Source organism: Thermochaetoides thermophila (assembly GCF_000221225.1).
Source record: "Thermochaetoides thermophila DSM 1495 unplaced genomic scaffold scf7180000011820, whole genome shotgun sequence".
NCBI lineage: Eukaryota > Fungi > Ascomycota > Sordariomycetes > Sordariales > Chaetomiaceae > Thermochaetoides > Thermochaetoides thermophila.
The window spans coordinates 515,255-533,000 of record NW_006383036.1 but is presented as its reverse complement, the minus strand read 5'-3'; the positions used below and the strand labels follow the sequence as shown (position 1 = coordinate 533,000).

At 53.9% G+C, this 17,746-nt stretch overlaps 6 protein-coding genes across 6 annotated transcripts; 3 read left to right on the top strand and 3 right to left on the bottom strand.

Annotated features, from left to right (window-relative positions):
* Positions 1-377: 377 nt before the first annotated feature.
* CTHT_0051590 (OTU domain-containing protein) lies at positions 378-1,517 on the top strand (the record flags this gene model as incomplete). The annotated part of the gene is made up of 1 exon (XM_006695437.1): positions 378-1,517. The coding sequence occupies one exon, from the start codon at positions 378-380 to the stop codon at positions 1,515-1,517; it is 1,140 nt and encodes a 379-aa protein (XP_006695500.1).
* A 664-nt stretch (positions 1,518-2,181) lies between these two features.
* On the top strand, positions 2,182-3,054 carry CTHT_0051580 (reductase-like protein; the record flags this gene model as incomplete). Its single annotated transcript, XM_006695436.1, has 2 exons — positions 2,182-2,211; positions 2,266-3,054. 2 exons carry the CDS (start codon positions 2,182-2,184, stop codon positions 3,052-3,054), a joined length of 819 nt encoding a protein of 272 aa, XP_006695499.1.
* Positions 3,055-3,918: 864 nt separating this feature from the next.
* Positions 3,919-4,173, bottom strand: CTHT_0051570 (uncharacterized protein; the record flags this gene model as incomplete). The annotated part of the gene is made up of 1 exon (XM_006695435.1): positions 3,919-4,173. One exon carries the CDS (start codon positions 4,171-4,173, stop codon positions 3,919-3,921), a length of 255 nt encoding a protein of 84 aa, XP_006695498.1.
* Positions 4,174-7,716: 3,543 nt separating this feature from the next.
* Positions 7,717-8,792, top strand: CTHT_0051560 (uncharacterized protein; the record flags this gene model as incomplete). Its single annotated transcript, XM_006695434.1, has 2 exons — positions 7,717-7,947; positions 8,007-8,792. The coding sequence occupies 2 exons, from the start codon at positions 7,717-7,719 to the stop codon at positions 8,790-8,792; spliced, it is 1,017 nt and encodes a 338-aa protein (XP_006695497.1).
* Positions 8,793-10,321: 1,529 nt separating this feature from the next.
* On the bottom strand, positions 10,322-13,667 carry CTHT_0051550 (uncharacterized protein; the record flags this gene model as incomplete). The annotated part of the gene is made up of 5 exons (XM_006695433.1): positions 10,322-10,656; positions 10,719-11,544; positions 11,596-11,799; positions 12,070-12,206; positions 12,329-13,667. 5 exons carry the CDS (start codon positions 13,665-13,667, stop codon positions 10,322-10,324), a joined length of 2,841 nt encoding a protein of 946 aa, XP_006695496.1.
* A 3,081-nt stretch (positions 13,668-16,748) lies between these two features.
* Positions 16,749-17,656, bottom strand: CTHT_0051540 (uncharacterized protein; the record flags this gene model as incomplete). The annotated part of the gene is made up of 2 exons (XM_006695432.1): positions 16,749-17,208; positions 17,262-17,656. 2 exons carry the CDS (start codon positions 17,654-17,656, stop codon positions 16,749-16,751), a joined length of 855 nt encoding a protein of 284 aa, XP_006695495.1.
* Positions 17,657-17,746: the final 90 nt, after the last annotated feature.

Below are 17,746 nucleotides of genomic sequence, written 5' to 3'. Positions count from 1 at the left end.
GTCCCAGCGCCTGTGCCCTGGCAGCCCTGCCAACTTCAAACACCCTACTTTGAAGCGCGATTGTGTTTCGCGAACAGCGCGTTCTTCGTTGCACGACTTTCGAGACCGAATTGCCTGCCATCCGCGCATCTTGCGGTATAGCCTGCCAGTTACCTGCTACATCATTCAGAAAGAAATCGGCAACTGCACCGTCGACCTACGTAATCGCTCAGAACAGCTGCTCGTCTGACATTTCGAAGTCGCCCAATTCTTCCGACAGCAGAAAACTCGGTTCTTCAACAACCCATTGACCAAGGGAGCCACGAGCAGCTCGTCTATTCTCGCCATCGCTACAAGCGGAGACAACCACGACTACACCTACCCTGACAATCATCACAATGGGCTCCAAATCAAAATCAAATTCAAAGTCCCAACCAACTCCCCCACCAGGCGACTCTCCATCCGACCTCAACACGTTGCTCATCTCCCCCGAATCGAACGGCGCCGCCCCTGAACCCAATGGCCTCCCCAACGGCACCGAACCTACCCCAACCGAGGGGAAAGAAACCCTCGAACAAATGGAAGCTCGCCACATAAAGGAACAGCGCGAGCTGCAGTCCCGCATCGCAAACAAGAAGCGGAACGCGACAAAAAAGACAAGAAACTTCATAAACGACGAGTGTGCTCGAATGGAGTGGGAGTTGCGAGACAGACAGCAGAGGGAAATGGGGGAGTTGAGGAGGAAACTAGGGCTGTCTGAGGAGGCTGCGGAGCAGGAGGATGAGCTTGTGGACGGTATAAAGGAGGTCAAGCTCGACGATGAGGTTCCTGCGCCGGCACCGGCGCCAGCACAGAAGCCTCAACCCGAACCGCAACAACAACAACAACAACAACAACAACAGCAGCAGCAGCAGCAGCAGCAGCAGCCCAAAAAGAAACGCAACCGCCACAAAGAACGCCTCGCCCGCAAACAAGCCCAGACCGAAGCTCTCATGGCCCAAGCCGAAGCCGAAGCCGCCGCCATGCCTGACCAGCGCGCGCGCGAACGCCAGGCCATGCAGCCGGTTTTTGATCTACATGGTCTCGTCGAGCAACCGATCGAGCCGGACGGGCACTGCATGTTCGCGGCCATTGCCGATGCCCTAGCCGACCAGGCAATCGATCTGTACAAGGGCGTTGCGCCTCTACCGGAAGACGGAGAGGGGAAAAAGGAGCCGCCTTATAAGATTGTGAGAAGGGCAGCTGCCGAGAGGTTGGTTCGACACAGGGACGTATTTGAGGGGTTTGTGGAGGGGGATTTCGAGGAGTATGTAAGGAAGATACGGGATACGGGAGAGTGGGGCGGGCAGGTGGAATTGTTGGCGCTAGCGACGGCATATGGAGTTGAGATTAAGGTTGTGCAGGAGGGGAGGGTTGAGACTGTGTCTCCAATGGAGGGGGGTGACGATGAGGAGAGAGAGACGATTTGGTTGGCATACTATAGGCATGATTATAGTCTGGGGGAGCATTATAATTCGTTGAGGAGGAAGAGTGATTAAAATGCAAAATTGTAGGGAAGAGGGGGTTTATAGATGGATATTCTTTACATTGAGTGTACCTGGCAGGTCGTCATGAATTGAATGAACATGGAATTCGGTTGGGATGCTAGACGAGCTTGTCCTTCTCGCTGACGGCTTTGGCGCGCGCCTTTCACTCTTGCCAGCTTCGCGCGTGAGGAATGTTCCCGTATCTGCTGTTATGACTTAGATATACCGCGGGATAAGACCAGGGTAGAACAGTACTGGAAAGTTTATATGCCCTGTTCCACTTCTTTGGCAAAATCATGTCACTCCAGAAGGAGGTACTCGATAGATCTCTCGACTCTCGTATTAAATGCTCTTCAAGATCTCGTCTCCAAAGTTGTCGTCGTCCCTCACACCCAAGCCCCAGACCTCCCCAGACTACGCTAACCCCACAACGGCTAGCTGTCCACTTTAATCAGGCCCTAGCCAATCGGAGTGTTCCCTCTGGCGGCGGATCCCTTGCGCTGGACCCGGCACCGAAGATGCCTCGGCTCGGCTCCGGGCTGACATGTCCCGGACATCAACATCCGGCTTTGCCTTAAGTTGCTACTTCAACCTTGCTCTCCGGTTCAACTGCGTTTCTTTCTCATCAACTTTGGTGTAGCATTTCTGTAACTCTACCCCAGGCGAAACATTCACAATGGATCTGGAGTCGCTTTTCTCCGTCAAGGTACGTCGCTCCGTATCCCCGCGATGTAAAATCAGCCCACTAACAATCTGCCAGGACAAAGTCGTCCTCGTCACTGGCGGTGCCAAGGGCATTGGCCGGATGATCTCCGAAGCCTTTGTGAGGAACGGCGCCCGCGTGTACATCGCCTCGCGCGACGGCAAGGCCTGCGACGCCGCAGCCGCCGAGCTTAACGCCCTCCCCGGCAAACCCTCCTCCGGCCAGGCCATCGCCATCCCCGCGAACCTGGCCTCACTGGACGACTGCAAGCGCCTTGCCGAGGAGCTCAAGAAGCGTGAATCCAAACTCCACGTGCTGGTCAACAACTCCGGCGCGACCTGGGGCGAGGAGTATGAGAAGTACCCCGACAGCGCGTGGACTAAGCTCCTGACTCTGAACCTCCATCGCGTATTCACCCTTACCCAGTTGCTCACGCCTCTTCTCGAGGCGGCAGCCGTCCGCTCCGCCGACGGCGTCATCGTCGACCCCGCGCGTCTCATCCACATCGGCAGTATCGACGGCATCCGCGTGCCCAAGCTGCCCACCTTCGCGTACAGCAGCTCCAAAGCCGGTCTGCACCACCTGTCGCGGCATTTGGCCGTGGAGCTGGGGCCGAGGGGGATTACGAGCAACACACTGGCGTGTGGGCCGTTCCCGAGTAAGATGATGGCGCATACGCTGAAGACGTTTGGCGAGGAGATAAGGGCGGCGAATCCGCTTGGGAGGATTGGCTTACCAAGTGATGTGGGAGGTGCTTGTTTGTTTTTGGCGAGTAAGGCAGGTGGGTTTGTGAATGGCGCGACAATTCGAGTGGATGGGGGGGTCAGTTTGCAGAGTAAGATCTAGGGAAGTAGGGGGGGGGGTTGGGGTTTGAGGAATTTAGGGTTTTGATTGATGTTTTGTTTGTTTGTTTGTTTTGCAATTCCTGGTGAAGCAGTTTGTCCAGTGAGAAATGGTCGAGGGCTGGGAGATATCCCTTTGCGAAGCTTGACCAGCATAATGGACCTGTCCACTGTCCAGTCTGATGGGAAACGTGGGAGATGAATCTGATCATTACACCTTCCATGCCTAGGTCAAGGACAGCTGATGGCGATAAACTACTTCTGGATTGATGCCATTAAGTATGTCTTTCCATCCCTGACGAGCCGCGAAGGTGTACTCAGAGTTGGACCTGAATCGTAATGCTCTAGTCTCGGTACGTCTTGAGAACAGCAAATCGCTATCACACGTCTTTCACACTTGGCCTGAGGCAACGACAGAAACAAAATTCGATTATCAATACCCCTTCATCATTATCCCGTCTATGGACCGTCTGTATATAAACAGAACTACCGGTATGCCTTAATGCCGGACCATGCTCGGCCTGTCCATACACTTCCCCCTATTCCAAAGTATTAGAATCCCCTCTGACGCTCCTAAACCAAGCTCCCGTACATGCATGGTATCCTCAACCCAACCGAACCTATCCCAATTCTTATGACCCAAACCCAAACCGAAACGTAAAGCCAAAACCAGATCCCAGATCACAAACACTGAAATAAGAGAGGAGACAACCCTTCCAAATCCCAGACCCCACTGACAACGATCGATGACAGCTTGACGTCTATAGCATCCAGACGTCTATGTACCCCCTTCCTCTTCTCTGGACGTTGGACAACACACAGCATCTGCCACATCCCCAACCGGTTGAGATCTCGAGAAAGACAACGCTTATGACAGGCCAATCCCCTCGAAATCCCTCATCAATACCGCCATCTGTGCTCGTTTCGCCGCCTCTGCGACCAGCGTAAAGTCTCTGAGGTACGGCTCCGTGCTGCTCGATGTAGTCCTTTGTGTGGCGGGCGGCTGCGGGACCAGTTTGTTCAGGGCCGCGACACCCCCGCTACTACTGCTCAACGAGACGGGGGATTGTTGGCTTGAGGAGGCGGTTGTGGAGGTTGTAGGAGAGGAGGTGTAGGCGTTCATTTTTGTTTGGTGTAGGTTTGATTGGTTTAGAGAGGTGAGATAATTGAAAAATTAGGCTCGTGAAGGCGAGGCTGCTCTTCAGAGAGGCGGGGGGATGTACCGCCGAGAAGATGTTCGAGTTCCTCAGAGCAGATCGCAGGCAGTCCGGGGCCAGAAGGACCCTAATTGTAATTATGACGAGAATCGGTCCCAACCCTCCGAGAAGAGGGGCTGCCTTGACTGGTCGGTCTCACGTGCAAGAGTATACGGCAGGTACGGTAGTATGCGCCGGCAATTCGGTCTTAGACCACCGCGACGAGTGGACGGCCTTGCGAAAGCGCGGGAGAGTGCAGAGGCGAGAACGCAGGACCACTATCAGGCTGAGTCTAAAGTGCTTGACCCCTCACTTATGTTTCCCGTCGAGCCCTGGAATTTGCGTCTGCCAGGTCACGCGATGCTAACTGTCTGGCTGGTCGGAGTTCGATATAGACGGATAATGGATATCGCGTTGCGGGGTCCAATCCAATAGAGACTGGAACCGGAGGAGGGTTGCCGTAGGGAGTCGGTAAGTCAGGAGTAAAAGTAATATATTACTGTTTGCGGGCGTGGGATGTGAGTGAAGTGCTGTCCAAACAGAACAGGACAACAAACGACAGAACAACGAGACGGAAGCAAAGCTGGGATATTCGGGGTATAAGTAATCCAATTCGAAACACACGCACGATCGCGCGACCCTCAAACGGCCCGACCTTGAAACTTTTTTTTCGTCTTTTTCTTATATTCTCCCGCTCTTCCAGTCAGCCCTGTCGGCTTTATCTCTGCCCCCCATCCTTGTCAAGCAAATCATCGATCAAGCATCATGGATGGCGGATGCCGTGTCCACCACCACCACTACCACCCGCACGCCATCCACTCCATGTGGGCTCGTTCTCGGCCGCCGGCCATGCTTGCCCGCTGCTGCTTGCATGTGGGGTCCAGCTGGCAGTGTACCTCGCGGGTACCTCGGGGGTACCTCGCGACAGACTCGGTTCTCAGGACCGAGGAGCCGTTTTGCCCTGGAAGAGGAAAGGATCGGCGCCCATGCCCGCATAGAGCGAACGCCAAGCCAAAGCCAAGCATGCGGCCCACTGATGCCCCGCTTGTAACACGCTTGTTACTGGGGCCGCTGGTGCCGAACGAAACCTTCCTCCCCCCCCACTCTGTGATGGGGGCAGGACGATGGGGTCCGATGCAAGGTGAGATGGGATGGGGTCCGCTCGCGGCGCATCTTTTTGCTTGCTGCTCCAGGACACATCTTTTCCCGGGTGAGAGTGATGACATCCTTTTAGAGGGCAGCAGCAGCTGTAGTGCAAATTGCCCTTCCACATGGGTGAAGCGCAGAGCAGGCCACTCTCGGCAGATGGGCGACGCAGACCGCCGTTGTTGCTGTTGCTTGCGTCCACGCTGTTGATGCATGCAACAGCCTGGCCTTACGCTATCTTGCATGTCTCTCTTATCGCGGTGACTCAGGCCTCTCCCTCCCACACAGAGAGTGCTTCTCGAATCCATGACGCTTGCATAAACACCAGCGAAGACGCTGTCGCTATCGTGTCATCGTCCCCATATCAGCCCCAGAAAAAAAAAAAAAAGTTGGCTTGTGTCCGCCGCCACTGCCGAGGCTATCCCTACTCCGGAGAGTTTTGCCATGAAACCAACCAACAGCATGTAGCCTTGCTTGCGATCCCTTCAGCTCAGCTCCTCACAAGCAAGTAGCGCCGACGCATATCCGTTCGGTCCGGGGGTATCACCGCTTGTCTCCTTTGCGTGCTCAGTGCTCAGACACCGTTCGGGGTCTCCGCTGCGCCGGCCTTCTTCCGGGGGAACACACACGATTGGAGAACTTTGGAGATGTTTTATCGTACGGCCCTAGTCCGGGGTAATGGTGTAATCGACAGTGCCAACGACTCACCAGGGACAGTACCTTGCTGGTCAGCCCGCTGCCAAGCCAGCGCAATGCTTGCGGGAATCCTCGGAGCCTGTGCCTCCAGGTACGTGGGCAACGCCGTAGGTAGGCACCTAGGCTAGCGGCTGGACGCTGCTGATCGCCTGTTGCTGCCGTACTGGGAAATCTTGAGAGTTTACGGGATATGTATCCATATGGCATGGGTCGCGGAGCCGCAGGCAGCAGGCGGGAGGGTGTAGTAAGTTGCTTGCATCATTGTCTTCGGCCCCTTCGTCCGCCTGCCGCGTCCTGTCTTGTTGCAACCATCCCGAGGCCTACCCGCGCCAGCTGGTGCGCTATCCGATCATTACAACCGCCGGATAGATAAACATGTTCTGATAGAGACCACAGCTTCACATGTGGCCGCGGCTCGGGCGAGTGTATCCGGGCCTCCACAGCCTCGCCGCAGAGTAGTAGGGCCGGATAACCTTAGCATCACTTCATCAAGTTGATGGCAGCCTACGCTCAATCCGCTGCTTTCAATCCCGGAATTCATCTCGCCCTGCCGCAACAGCAGCGAACAACGTCGACTTTCCCAACTCGCTTATACTGACCGAGCAGGCTAGGCCAACACCTTCCCCACTGGGCAGGCACGTCGTGTTGTCATCCGCCGTTATACTTCGTTGTCTCGTCCCGGGGCATTTAGCCGTCTGACAGCGCAACCGACCTCGTCGGGCGTGCTCCGTGGATAGGTATGGTATGGTAGGTATGTCGAGATAGTGGCGACTTCATCCCGAATCAAAGACAAAAGACTCCATATACCAGCGGCGAGCCGGGTGAGAGCAAGAAAAAAGATGGAAGCTTGGCCGGGAAAATATGGGCTTGAATCCGGAAAATATCAGGCCATGCTGCTGGGGCGAGCTGTTCTCGCTTCCATTGCTCTGCAACGGTTGCTCAACGGTCGACCGGTCGCTGGCACCCAAAGAGGACCAACAGCCCAGGACCAGGATGGTCGAAAGAGACGGATGTGTCCCGATCTCTCTGGCGATCGGATGGCGGCACCCTGCTTGCTGCAAGGCGACTGCAGATCTCGCTTGATCTTGTCTTGTCGTGTCTTGTCTGCTCGCGTCCGGAAGTCTTCCAGAAATCTCCGAGCCGTGGTTTGAGCCTTGAGTTGCATTCAGGCTGGACGGCCTGGAGATGGCTGCATAATTCTTGTGCTTGTGGGATGAGCTGTCATTTTGAGCTTGTCATCCTTATGAATTACACATCTGGAAAATAATTAACCTAAGCAGAGCAAGTTGGGTGTTGTAACATGAGAGTGAGATAGTTGAGTCCCTGAGATGTGTATGACCTCTTTGAAGCCAAGACATTCCTTGAAGCAAAACCCTAACAATTGTCAAGGTAGAAGACGCACAGACCAACCAAACGGTGATTGTCCCACTGCAAGGTAAGCGGATTGCCCCATCCGTCACACCAGCAGCCCAAGCCTCACCCGCCCACCCACCATCCACACTTGCCCACTTCGATTCCACGCGCCAAGCCACGCCCTTTGCCGCCGCGTCTCACAGTCCACACTTCCCACTTTCATCACCACCCTCACCGTCGCACAACTGCTATCCTATGACGGGGCAGCTCACGCCATGACCTCCCAAGCGCCGCCCTACACCCAGCCCTGGCGCAAGATCCCCATCCCGCGGCCGCTGCAGGTCTTATTTGACACATTTCCCCTGCGGACATACGAAGCCAATGGCTTGCCTGAGCGCGCAGAGCACCTGACGACAAGCGACCTACCAACGCTTTATTTATTTTGTACAGAGGAGGATGCACGGACGGGATTTCCGAGTTATAACCCGGGGTGTTTAAAGTGGCAGGTTCGTTTAGATCATCAATTAATTTTTAGAAGAGAGTGTAGGCTGACATTTGGGAACAGACACTCCTGCGACTGGCAAAGATCCCCTTCCGCACCCTCCCCTCAACAAACCATGCCTCTCCCTCCGGCTCATTGCCATTCTTATTACCCCCCAGAACAAGCTCGACCTCTCTAACAACCCCGATCCCCGCGTCCCATATCCCCCAATACATCACCGAACACTCCCCCCCAGAACACGTCCTCCCCTCTTTACCCACCCCCAAAAACGGCCCCTTACGTCCAGAAGCTTACCTTCCCCTCCTAACCCTGCACCTCCGCAATGCCTGGCTCGCAGCCCTCTACCTCACCCCAGCATATTCCTCCCTCCTCGAGAAACTCTACCTCCTCCCCTCCTCCTCCAACTCACTCGTCCGCTCGTCACTAAAAAGACAACTCCGTCTCGCGGCCACGGAAGAAATTGTCTCCTCCTTGGGGAGGGGCACATCAGGTGTGGCAGGAGAGGCGCTAGAGAAGATGGTTGAGTTCGAGGAGATTTGGCATGATGCGAAGCAGGCGATGGAGGGGTTATGTCAGGTTTTGAGGGAGAGTGAAGAGGGATGGTTCTTTGGGAGCGAGGTGCCGAGTGAGTTTGACGCGGCGGTGTTTGGATATACGCAGGTTATGGTGGAGTTTATGTCTTCTGACTCATCGTTCTCCTCTAAAAAGCCAGAGGAAGTGAGTCAAGGAGACGGAAAAGTGTTGCTAGGGGAGATGGTCAAGCAAGCCGGGAATGGGGAGCTGGCGAGACATAGGGAGCGGATCTTGGCGAGGGCTTGGCCGGAGTGGGATGGGAAAAGGGAATGGTAGTTGTGATGTAATGAGACCAGGAATGAAAGACAGTATAGAATGGGTAGGATCGGATTGTGCTGGGATAGAGAAAAAGGATTATTATAGATACCCATATTCTGTCTGTGTATAAACGAAAAAAAAATAAGAACATTTGACGCTCGCTTCGTACCGGAAGATGACTACTGAGATGAAGTTTTCCCCGGGGGGGGGGGGGAGACAAGGAGGCTGAAGCGTTCCTGCTTGATCGCCCGAATGGCCCGGCCGAACTGTTACCTGAACCGCGACACCGAAAACAAAAACTGGAAAAGCAAACCGTACCCACGAAAAGCAGTTGCCTATTATCATTGCCTTTCCAGTCCATGGACCAAATAGACAAGAGGACTATTGTGGATTCGGCAAGAGAGAGATAAGGAAAAGGAGGACAGAAAGATAAGAAGGAAAGAAGAAGAGGCGAAGTAAAAGGTAACAAAGGCGAAACCGAGAAAAGAAGAAAAAAAATACGGATGAATGACTATCTCGAGTACATATTTTTGGCTGAACATACCTTGGTAGGTACGTCGGTTTCCCAATATGTCTTGGTACATATCGGTAATGGGCGATAATGCTGCAGTTTGACTGATCGTACCTGAAGCTAACAACTTCTTAACAAAGCTTAACAGTGCCCAACACAAGCCTACGGAATCACCACTTTACAGAATAAAACCAAGCAAGAAAATATATTACCGATCAACTAAAGCACCCCCGTATCTTTAAGAAAGGGAGAGGAAGAGGGAGAGGGAGAGGGGATCAGGACTCAGAATAAAGTAGATAATAGAGCAAAGACAACCCCGTAGTTGAAGTTTCAGTCAGGAAGCCATCTATGTCGATTAACTACTTAAGAACAGGGGGAGAAGTTTCAAAGAAAGCTATAGAAAAAAAAAGGAGAAGACTTCAACCGACCATAAGGAAATCCCAGAGAAAGATGGAAACCAGCATATTACAATGCCCTTGACCACAACGAATCAATCCCCCGAAGATCAACCAACCACCCCCTTCATACCACCACCAAACCCCACATCGACACCAAACCATGAAGGAAATCACCACTATGTAATGCAACCCAAGTGAGGATTTACGTTATGTCTGTATGTATGTATGCATATGTGTCATGGTCAAGAAGGCCAGAAATCACCTAGGTGCCACCTGTCCTACCTGCCTACCAGCTTGTCTGTTTGTCCGTCTGTCAATCACCTGCTAGCCTGCATGCCGCCCCTACGTCGACCAGTTAGTTCCATGATACCTAGGTATGTGCGTATACCAGGCGACAGAAGGCTGATGATGTGAGCTAGTAAGTATTAGGCAAGCAATTCAGGCAACCACACAGCCACTCAGCCTTTGATGAACCATCAACCACCAGCCAGCATGATGAGATGATGATGATGAGAGCGATGAGAAGAAGAAGCGAAGAGAGACCAAGAGAACCGAGACTAGCAGCGAAAAAAAAAAAAAACCCTAACCTACCCCCCAATCACCAATAAAAACGTAACTCCTTATCCCATCCATCCTATTCACTCGCTCATTTCAACCGCATCCTCAACCGTAACTCCCCTCCCCCTCCTCTGCCCTTCTTGTGCTCCCTCCCCATTCCTCGTTCCATTCCCATCCTCAGCCCCAGTCCCAGCTCCAGACGGCTCAGCACCACCCTGCAGACCAAACAGTCCAAAGCCGAAGCTAAACCCCTGATTGTGACTCGGTTGGTGTTCGCAGCCAGGAATTTCGTCAATGAGTTTGCGGATGGAAATGAACGCGCCGTCGCCTCCATCCTTGCGCATCTCGTCGAGCAGGATGGTAGTTTGACACCAGAGGTTTTCGAGGGCTGAGCGGGAGTTGCGGCCGAGAGAAGCTGTATATTGTTAGCACCCATGCCACGATAAAATGTAAGAGAGGGGAGGAGTGAAAGCATACCCATAATAGCCCGATTCAGCGCCTCCGCAACCTGCGTGCGCGCCGACACATCCAGCATATGCGCCACTTCCTTAACCCTAAGCGGATTAGGATACGCAATGAGCGCCATAATCTCATCCAACTGCCGATGCTTGTCCTCATCCCACTCCGGAAACTCATTCTGCAGTTCCATGCCATACGTAAGCACGTCCTGCGAGAGCTTGCTAAGCCCCTCCATATCCACCGTAGATGCCCCGGCGCCAGAAGTCCCAGCAGCGGCCCTCGACGCAGCGGTGCTGCTCGCCGTCGCGACGCCAACACCTTCCGACGCGCTGATGCCACTGGCCTCCGTAATGCCGGACATTTCCTCGTCCTGGTCCTCGTTGCCATGTGCGGCGGCGGCGGCGGTATCGTCGTCCTCATCAAGCATCTCCTCGTCCTTATCATCGGCTTGCTGACACGAAGAGGACACACGACCTACACCTCTCCTGCCTGCTGCCGGACCCTCTTCCAACGCCAATCTGAGTTCAGCCTCCTTGCGAATCATCTCAATGAACTTCCTGCACCTGAGGTGGAAATAAACATCCTTGTTCTCCTTGAGCACGTCGGGATAATATGTCTCGCACAGCTTAAAGGCCAAATCAATATCGCCATCCAAAACAGCCTCGCGGATGCGCTGGCGGTTGGTGGCGCCTTCGTCAGGCTGCACGTTGATGTGAGAGGCGGCGGCGGAGGAAGAGGCCTGCGCGCCGCAGTTATGTTGGAGAGCCTCGCGCTCGGCACGTAGTTCCTCGGCGAGGGCCTGCGCTGTCTCCATGTACCCATCGTGGAGGAGGTATTGGAGGACCTGGACGAACGTCAGATTCACCCGAACGGAGCTATCATCTCATGTGCTTACCATCTGATCAGCCAGCTCGGTCTCCGTCTTGAACACGGGAGCCAAGCGGGTGGCATCCACCTTTCGGATAGCGTCCTGAATCATGTTTCGTTGTTTCTGCGGGAAGGTGAAATGATGTTTTAGCAATGCACTCCTGACCAACTTCTTCTTTTCCAATAGCGTCTGCTCCTCCGTCTCCTGCTGCTCCGGTGACTCCGAGAGCGGCTCTGTACGTTGATGCTCCATAGTGATGCAACGTAGACCAACAAGCAGGGCAGTGATGATAGACGAAGGAAAGTGTAACGCAAATAAAATTACAAGAAAAGAGTCAACTGAGGTTTTGGGGTAAGCAGACCGCACTTGCAGCCTGAGATAAGACCATCGCTCAGACTCAACTCAGCAGTCACAATGGACAATTGCGTTGCTTCCAGTCCAAGCGCTTTGACGGCAACACGTCAAGAAAAATGCTGTCCCCCAAACAGCTCATTCACGTACCTTCATGTAACCATCGATATCAAACTGAAACGGCATCTGGCCAAAGTTGGCCAAGATATGATCATCCTTCTTCTTCATACCAACAACGGGATATAACTTCCCCTTGATGTTCTTAAGGTCAAAGTGGTGCGCAACCGCTGTCTCTCCGTCAGCAACCTCACTCAAAACAAAACAAGAAAAGAAAAGAAAAGAAAAGAAAAGAAAAGAAAAGAAAAGAAAAGAAAAGAAAGGTGGTTAAAGGGTAGGTTGTGTAACATACGTAACTCCTGCCCATTCCTCGTGAACAAAATCTGCCCCAGCCTAAAATTCACCAAACACCCAACCACATCCCCCGAACCATACGGTTTATCATACGGCTTCCCATCATTCTGCGCATGAAACGTCCGTCCATCATCTCCATGATACCCCCACGAGCCGGGCTCCCAGCCGGGGGCCCTCCCCAAATTCACCTCCTTTGTCGCCAGCCCGATCGCAATCGGCGTCTTTTCCTTCTTCTTATTGAGCACCGTAACTTCGAAATAGTAAACACCAAGCGATGGTGACACATAGTGGTCGGCGCGGATGGCGCTCGCCTCGTGCTCGCTCATCTGCCGACCCGTATGCCGCACCTCGTAGCCGTCGCCCAACACCTCGAGCGCGGCGTCTTTGTCATCCTTGTTCCAGCGTGAGGGTAACGGCGCGATGTCTTCATCGTCGTCGGCCGCGGAGTTGTTGTTGCTGTACCCTGAGCTGCTGCTAGATCCCCCGTTGCTGTTGGTATTGCTTCCGCTTGTTTGCCTCTCCACCGGATCGTAGACATGGCCTCCCCTATGTAATGACGGCGCTCCTGATGTATTGGAACTTGTCCCCGAAGCCGATTTACTCCCATACCCCCCCGCGAGGTTCAACCCACTCCCATTACTCGCCAACCGTGACGGCGTCGAAGACGAGACCGAAGAAGTCTGGCCTTTGGCCGCGAGTCGGCCCTCCCTCTCAGCCTGGAGCTTCGCCCGATGCTGTTCCTCCAGCTTCTGCAGGTAGATTGTTCCCCTTAGGTATGACGGAGCCAGAAACCCTGTATTCGTGATATTGGGCATCGGGTTCGCCAGCGAGAACCGGACCTCCTCCGGGCCGCCGGAGAAACTCCCGGACGGAAACAGCGGTTCTTTATTCATATAGAGATCGAAGGCGCGCGAGAAATGTGGGAAACCGGTTCGCGGCGGCCGGGACGACCACTCTGATGTGTTGTTATTGGTATTGGCACCGCTACTACTCGAGCCGGCGGTGGCGGTGGCGGCGGCAGACGAAGAGGATGAAGTCTGAAACACGGAATCTGAGCCGTAGGCTCCGAGAAAGCCGGTGATGTTCCTCAGCGGGGACTGCTGCTGCGATGTCTGGTGTGGTTGCTGGTGCTCGGTATCGGGCGTGGGGTTTAGCAGGTGGGAGAAACCGGAGGAACGGGCGGGGCGAGACGACGAGGAGGCCGGGGGCCCGCCGGATACAACGGATGCATAGGACGGCCGGCGGGTGCTGCTGAGTGGCGGCATGCCGGATGAGGCTAGCGAGTCTCCGCCGGGGAAGGCCAGCGGGCCATGCTGTTGCTGATATGGGTTCGTCATAGGGGAATAGGGAATAGTGGTCACGGGTAGGCGGGATGGATGGGTTGTATGGGCTGGAGGGGTTGGATAGATGAGATTGGCGCTGCTGCAGGGCCGCTCAGACGAGGGCCGCAACAGAATGGCTGCTGGATGCAGGATAGGATGGCACTGATGGCTGAGGGCCCTTGTCAACGTCGGATGTCTGATGTCGGGATAGGTGGGCAAAGCGGGTAGCTTGCAAGCTTCCGTCAGCGTCAGTGGCCTGCTGGGTTGCGTCAAGGGTGTAGTCCAAGCACGCAGCACTCAGCCAAGCTCGCAGGCGGTCAGTCGTTCGGCTGAACTTGTGGCTCGGGGTCGTGGGCTCGTGGATCGAATGGACGTCTGCTATCTGGCGCTGCAGGCGGGGCAGCTCTCAATGTCCCAGCCCTAGTGTCAATGTCAATGCCAATTCTCAATGCCCCAGTGTCCGGAAAACACCTTCTGCACTGCACTGCACTGGTGTTGTGCAATATCTGACCAGGGTCACGGTCTTGTTTCTGTCGCTTTTGATCTGGTGACGCTGCTGCACGCTGCCTTAGGCGGGACCAGAGCCGACGTTGGGAGTGGCAGGTCCGCGGTTGGGGTTGGCTGTGGGCGCTGTGGAGATAGGCTGGCAGGTTCCTGGCGTTTCGAGAACGCAACGCAGGTGAATGATGTGGTTAGTGTGAGTTTGTTGGAGAGATCACTGTCTTGGTGGTTGCTTAATTTTGGCTAATGTTTCGAGGATGGGCGTCAAATGTTGTGGCAGGCTCACAGCAAAGTTGAGAGTCACAGGGACTTCGGGGGCCCTGCTGAGTCTAATCGTGTCCTCGGCGTCACTATGTCATCGATGCTGGGATGGGGGTCTCTCGAACACCAAACTGCACGCTGCCTGTGCTTCCTCCACACAACTGGAGTTAAGTGTCAAACTAGACTTGATGGATGGGCCTCCGGTGATGGAGACCAAACTGTTTCGCCTTTTACCGACTTGCAGTTGACAGCAGCAGAAAAAAAAATCTGGAATTTTTATAAATTCAACACCCCGAGGTAAATGACGGAAAGCCGAGCATGGCGGCGCAAGGACAGGGCAGCTGGATGGCAGATGTAGATGGCACTAAAAAGATTGGATATGTCTATAGGCCACGGACAACAGGCGTTTTGTGAGCCCAGGATATGGACCTCAGGAATGCAGCTGAGAGAATCATGTGCAATCGCGCCCAATCGGCCAAAAAGGTCGTTCCCGATACACAACCCGTTTCCAAAGTTATTTCTTATCCTCTAGCCTTTCGACGATTGGAATAGACGGGAATTCTGAGGCCGCTTGATTCCAAGTGGTGGGATTTCGGATTCAATGGATAACGCTGGATGGCTCAAGCTCGGTCCCTTCCTGAGTGAACTTTCTCGCCTCTCTCTCAATGTGATCGTCAGATGACAGAAGTCGCAGTCCGATCGGGCTTGTCCGTGAGACGTTGGCAGATGCGACACTGATAGGGCACGATAGGGCACTTTGCTTCACTATTCTCTACTTCACTCTGCAGCAGACAGACAGACTGGCAGCTCATAATCGGGCACACAGCATTCACTCGATGGTGAACATGCCGAAGCTCTTTTCCTGGAGCAGCACCTTGCTCAGTCACAGGTCGACTTGCCTGCTGTGACAACACCATAGAGGAGGAGGAGTGGGACAGTGGGACAGTGGGGTCAATGGGGGGTCGCTGCCCACAGTGGGAGGAGGAACCGGCTGTCCAAAAACAGAAGATCATGGGGCTGACAGCAGAGTGCGCACGGGCCATCGAGCACCTTTCCGGCTTAGCTAATTAATGGAGAGCAATCAACCAATCGGAGCGCTTGAATCAGGCTGAGTTTTCGCCTCAGGCAGAAACCAACCTAGTAACTGGGACGGAGCTGCTTGCTTCCGATCCGACGCCAGGAACTCTCCGTTTGTCTGCGACTTCACTCTGTCACAGTTAATGACTGATTGCAACGTGCCAAAGAAGAATGCAATTTTAGGAGTCGGCCCAGCTGGAAATTTTCCGTGGCTGATGGCACTGGAACCAGAACTGGAACTGGGACAATCAGGCACCATCGATGAGATATTTGCTCATCATCCCCCATCTGCCATAGGATCACGTTGCTGCTGCACTCCACCCAATCCGTGCCAACCTAACCTTGGATGAAGCTGGTCATGTGTTTGGTCTTGGAAAGATAAAAGAATGCATGCATGCTAGGCAGATCTGAAAGGGACAAACCAAAAAAAACGTGAGGGGATCAAGCAAAAAAAAAAAAAAATTTTATCCGTAAAGCCGTCTAAAGACGACTGCGCCTGCACTTTGGCCTTTCGAACGGTCCAGACATATCACCCACCAACAGCTTCGAGGGTGAAATCGAACAGACAGCTTGTCAGACAACAGATTAAAGCTTCTACATATTTCCCCTTAACACCAAAGTCCATGACAATTACAAAAAAAAAAACCTCTCCTCAACAGACGCATGTAATAGTAATGTATTAATCGTACAAGCCGCTAAAAGGGCAGACCCTCCCCGGAGAGACCACCCCTATTGGCCAATAATAAGAGTCTGTAGGCAATAAATAATAACAGCAATAGTAAAGTAGGTTTACCTAGTCCTAATCTCCAGTACTCCGAACGCCATGCCTACCCATTCAGCCAGCTTTCTTATTCAGAAAGCCCTTTATTGTTGCATCCACCAAAGTAGTGGGTATGAAGAGATGATGACAATCATGTCTCAGGCATCAATGATGAAAAACAAAGCCTGAATCCGTCCATCCCTCCCCGTTTCCTTACCCATTTTGCCCAGATCCCAAAGAACTTTCCATGGATATTACACATTCCCAACACGCCCCAAACACCTAGTTTTTTGTTGCTCTAGATATGCCCCGAACATGTATGAGTCGAAGAAAGCAAGTCCCTCCCGTAGGTAGTTAATAAAGAAAACCCCAGGGTTGAAGCAAAGGACAAGCCGAAGAATCAAAGATGAAGCAGAAAAGTGAACAAAGCTTCGAAGCATCTGCTCGCCGACTTGGACCAAATCACCGTAGTCATCGTCAGCGATAGCGTCAGCTATCTAAGCAACGGCAATCGGCACAGGAGCCGGGGACGGCGCGATGCTGGGGGCGACGCTCTGCATCTCGATGTCGCCGCTGCCAGTGCTCATCTCGCTCTTAACCGCCGTCTGGCTGCTGGCGTCCTCGACCTTGGCTGCCGCAATCGATGGGTTGTTGTTCTCCTTATTGCTGTTGTTGTCAGCGGCAGTCGAGGCCGGAGTCGCGCCGTTGCCGTTGACAGCGACCGTGGCCGCGGCGTCATCAGGGGCAGCGGTCTCGGGCTTCGGACGCGGTGGAGCCGTCCAGCGAGGAATCTCCCAGACCACGCCAGTGAAGCTCTTCATCTGGAAAGTGCCGCGCGTCCACTTGCGGCAGGGCTTGCCTGAGCGATCGAGAGCTCGCAGACCGGCATTGATAGCGCCTTGGTTCGCCTTGGGGCCGAGCTTGCGAGAAGGTTCCTCGACGATGGTGCCGTCCTCACTGGGAATTGTTAGCGATTGCTGGAAACAGAATAGTCGATCGATATGACTTACAGTCTCTGCTTCTTCTTGGGACCAGGCTTGCCGCGAGGCTTGGGCTCGCCGTTCGGGCCAAGTGCAGCGGCACCGCGCTTGACACCCTTCTTCTTGGGGCCCTCAGCAGGCGGACCCATGACGGACTGGCCGGCCGGAGTGCTAGCAGAAGGAGAATTGGGATTCGATTCGGTAGCGTTCTCGGTGTTAGAGTTGGCGGCAGCGGGCGAGGCCTTGCTGGCAGGCGCATCTTCCATAAGAATGTCGGGGTCGAAGATAGCACGCAGCCTCTCGGGAGTCACCTTAAGGGTGACGATCTTGGAAGAAGCGGCAGCATTGCCGTTACCGGCAGCAGCAATGCCAGACTTCCGGCGGTCCTTGTTGGACGGCGTAGCGTTCTTAGACGAGGGGGCCATGGCTAACGGCTCAAGGTTGCTAACAAAAAAATAAAAAATAAAAAAAAAGAGAGAGAGAGAGAGAGAGAGAGAGAGAGAGAGAGAGAGAGA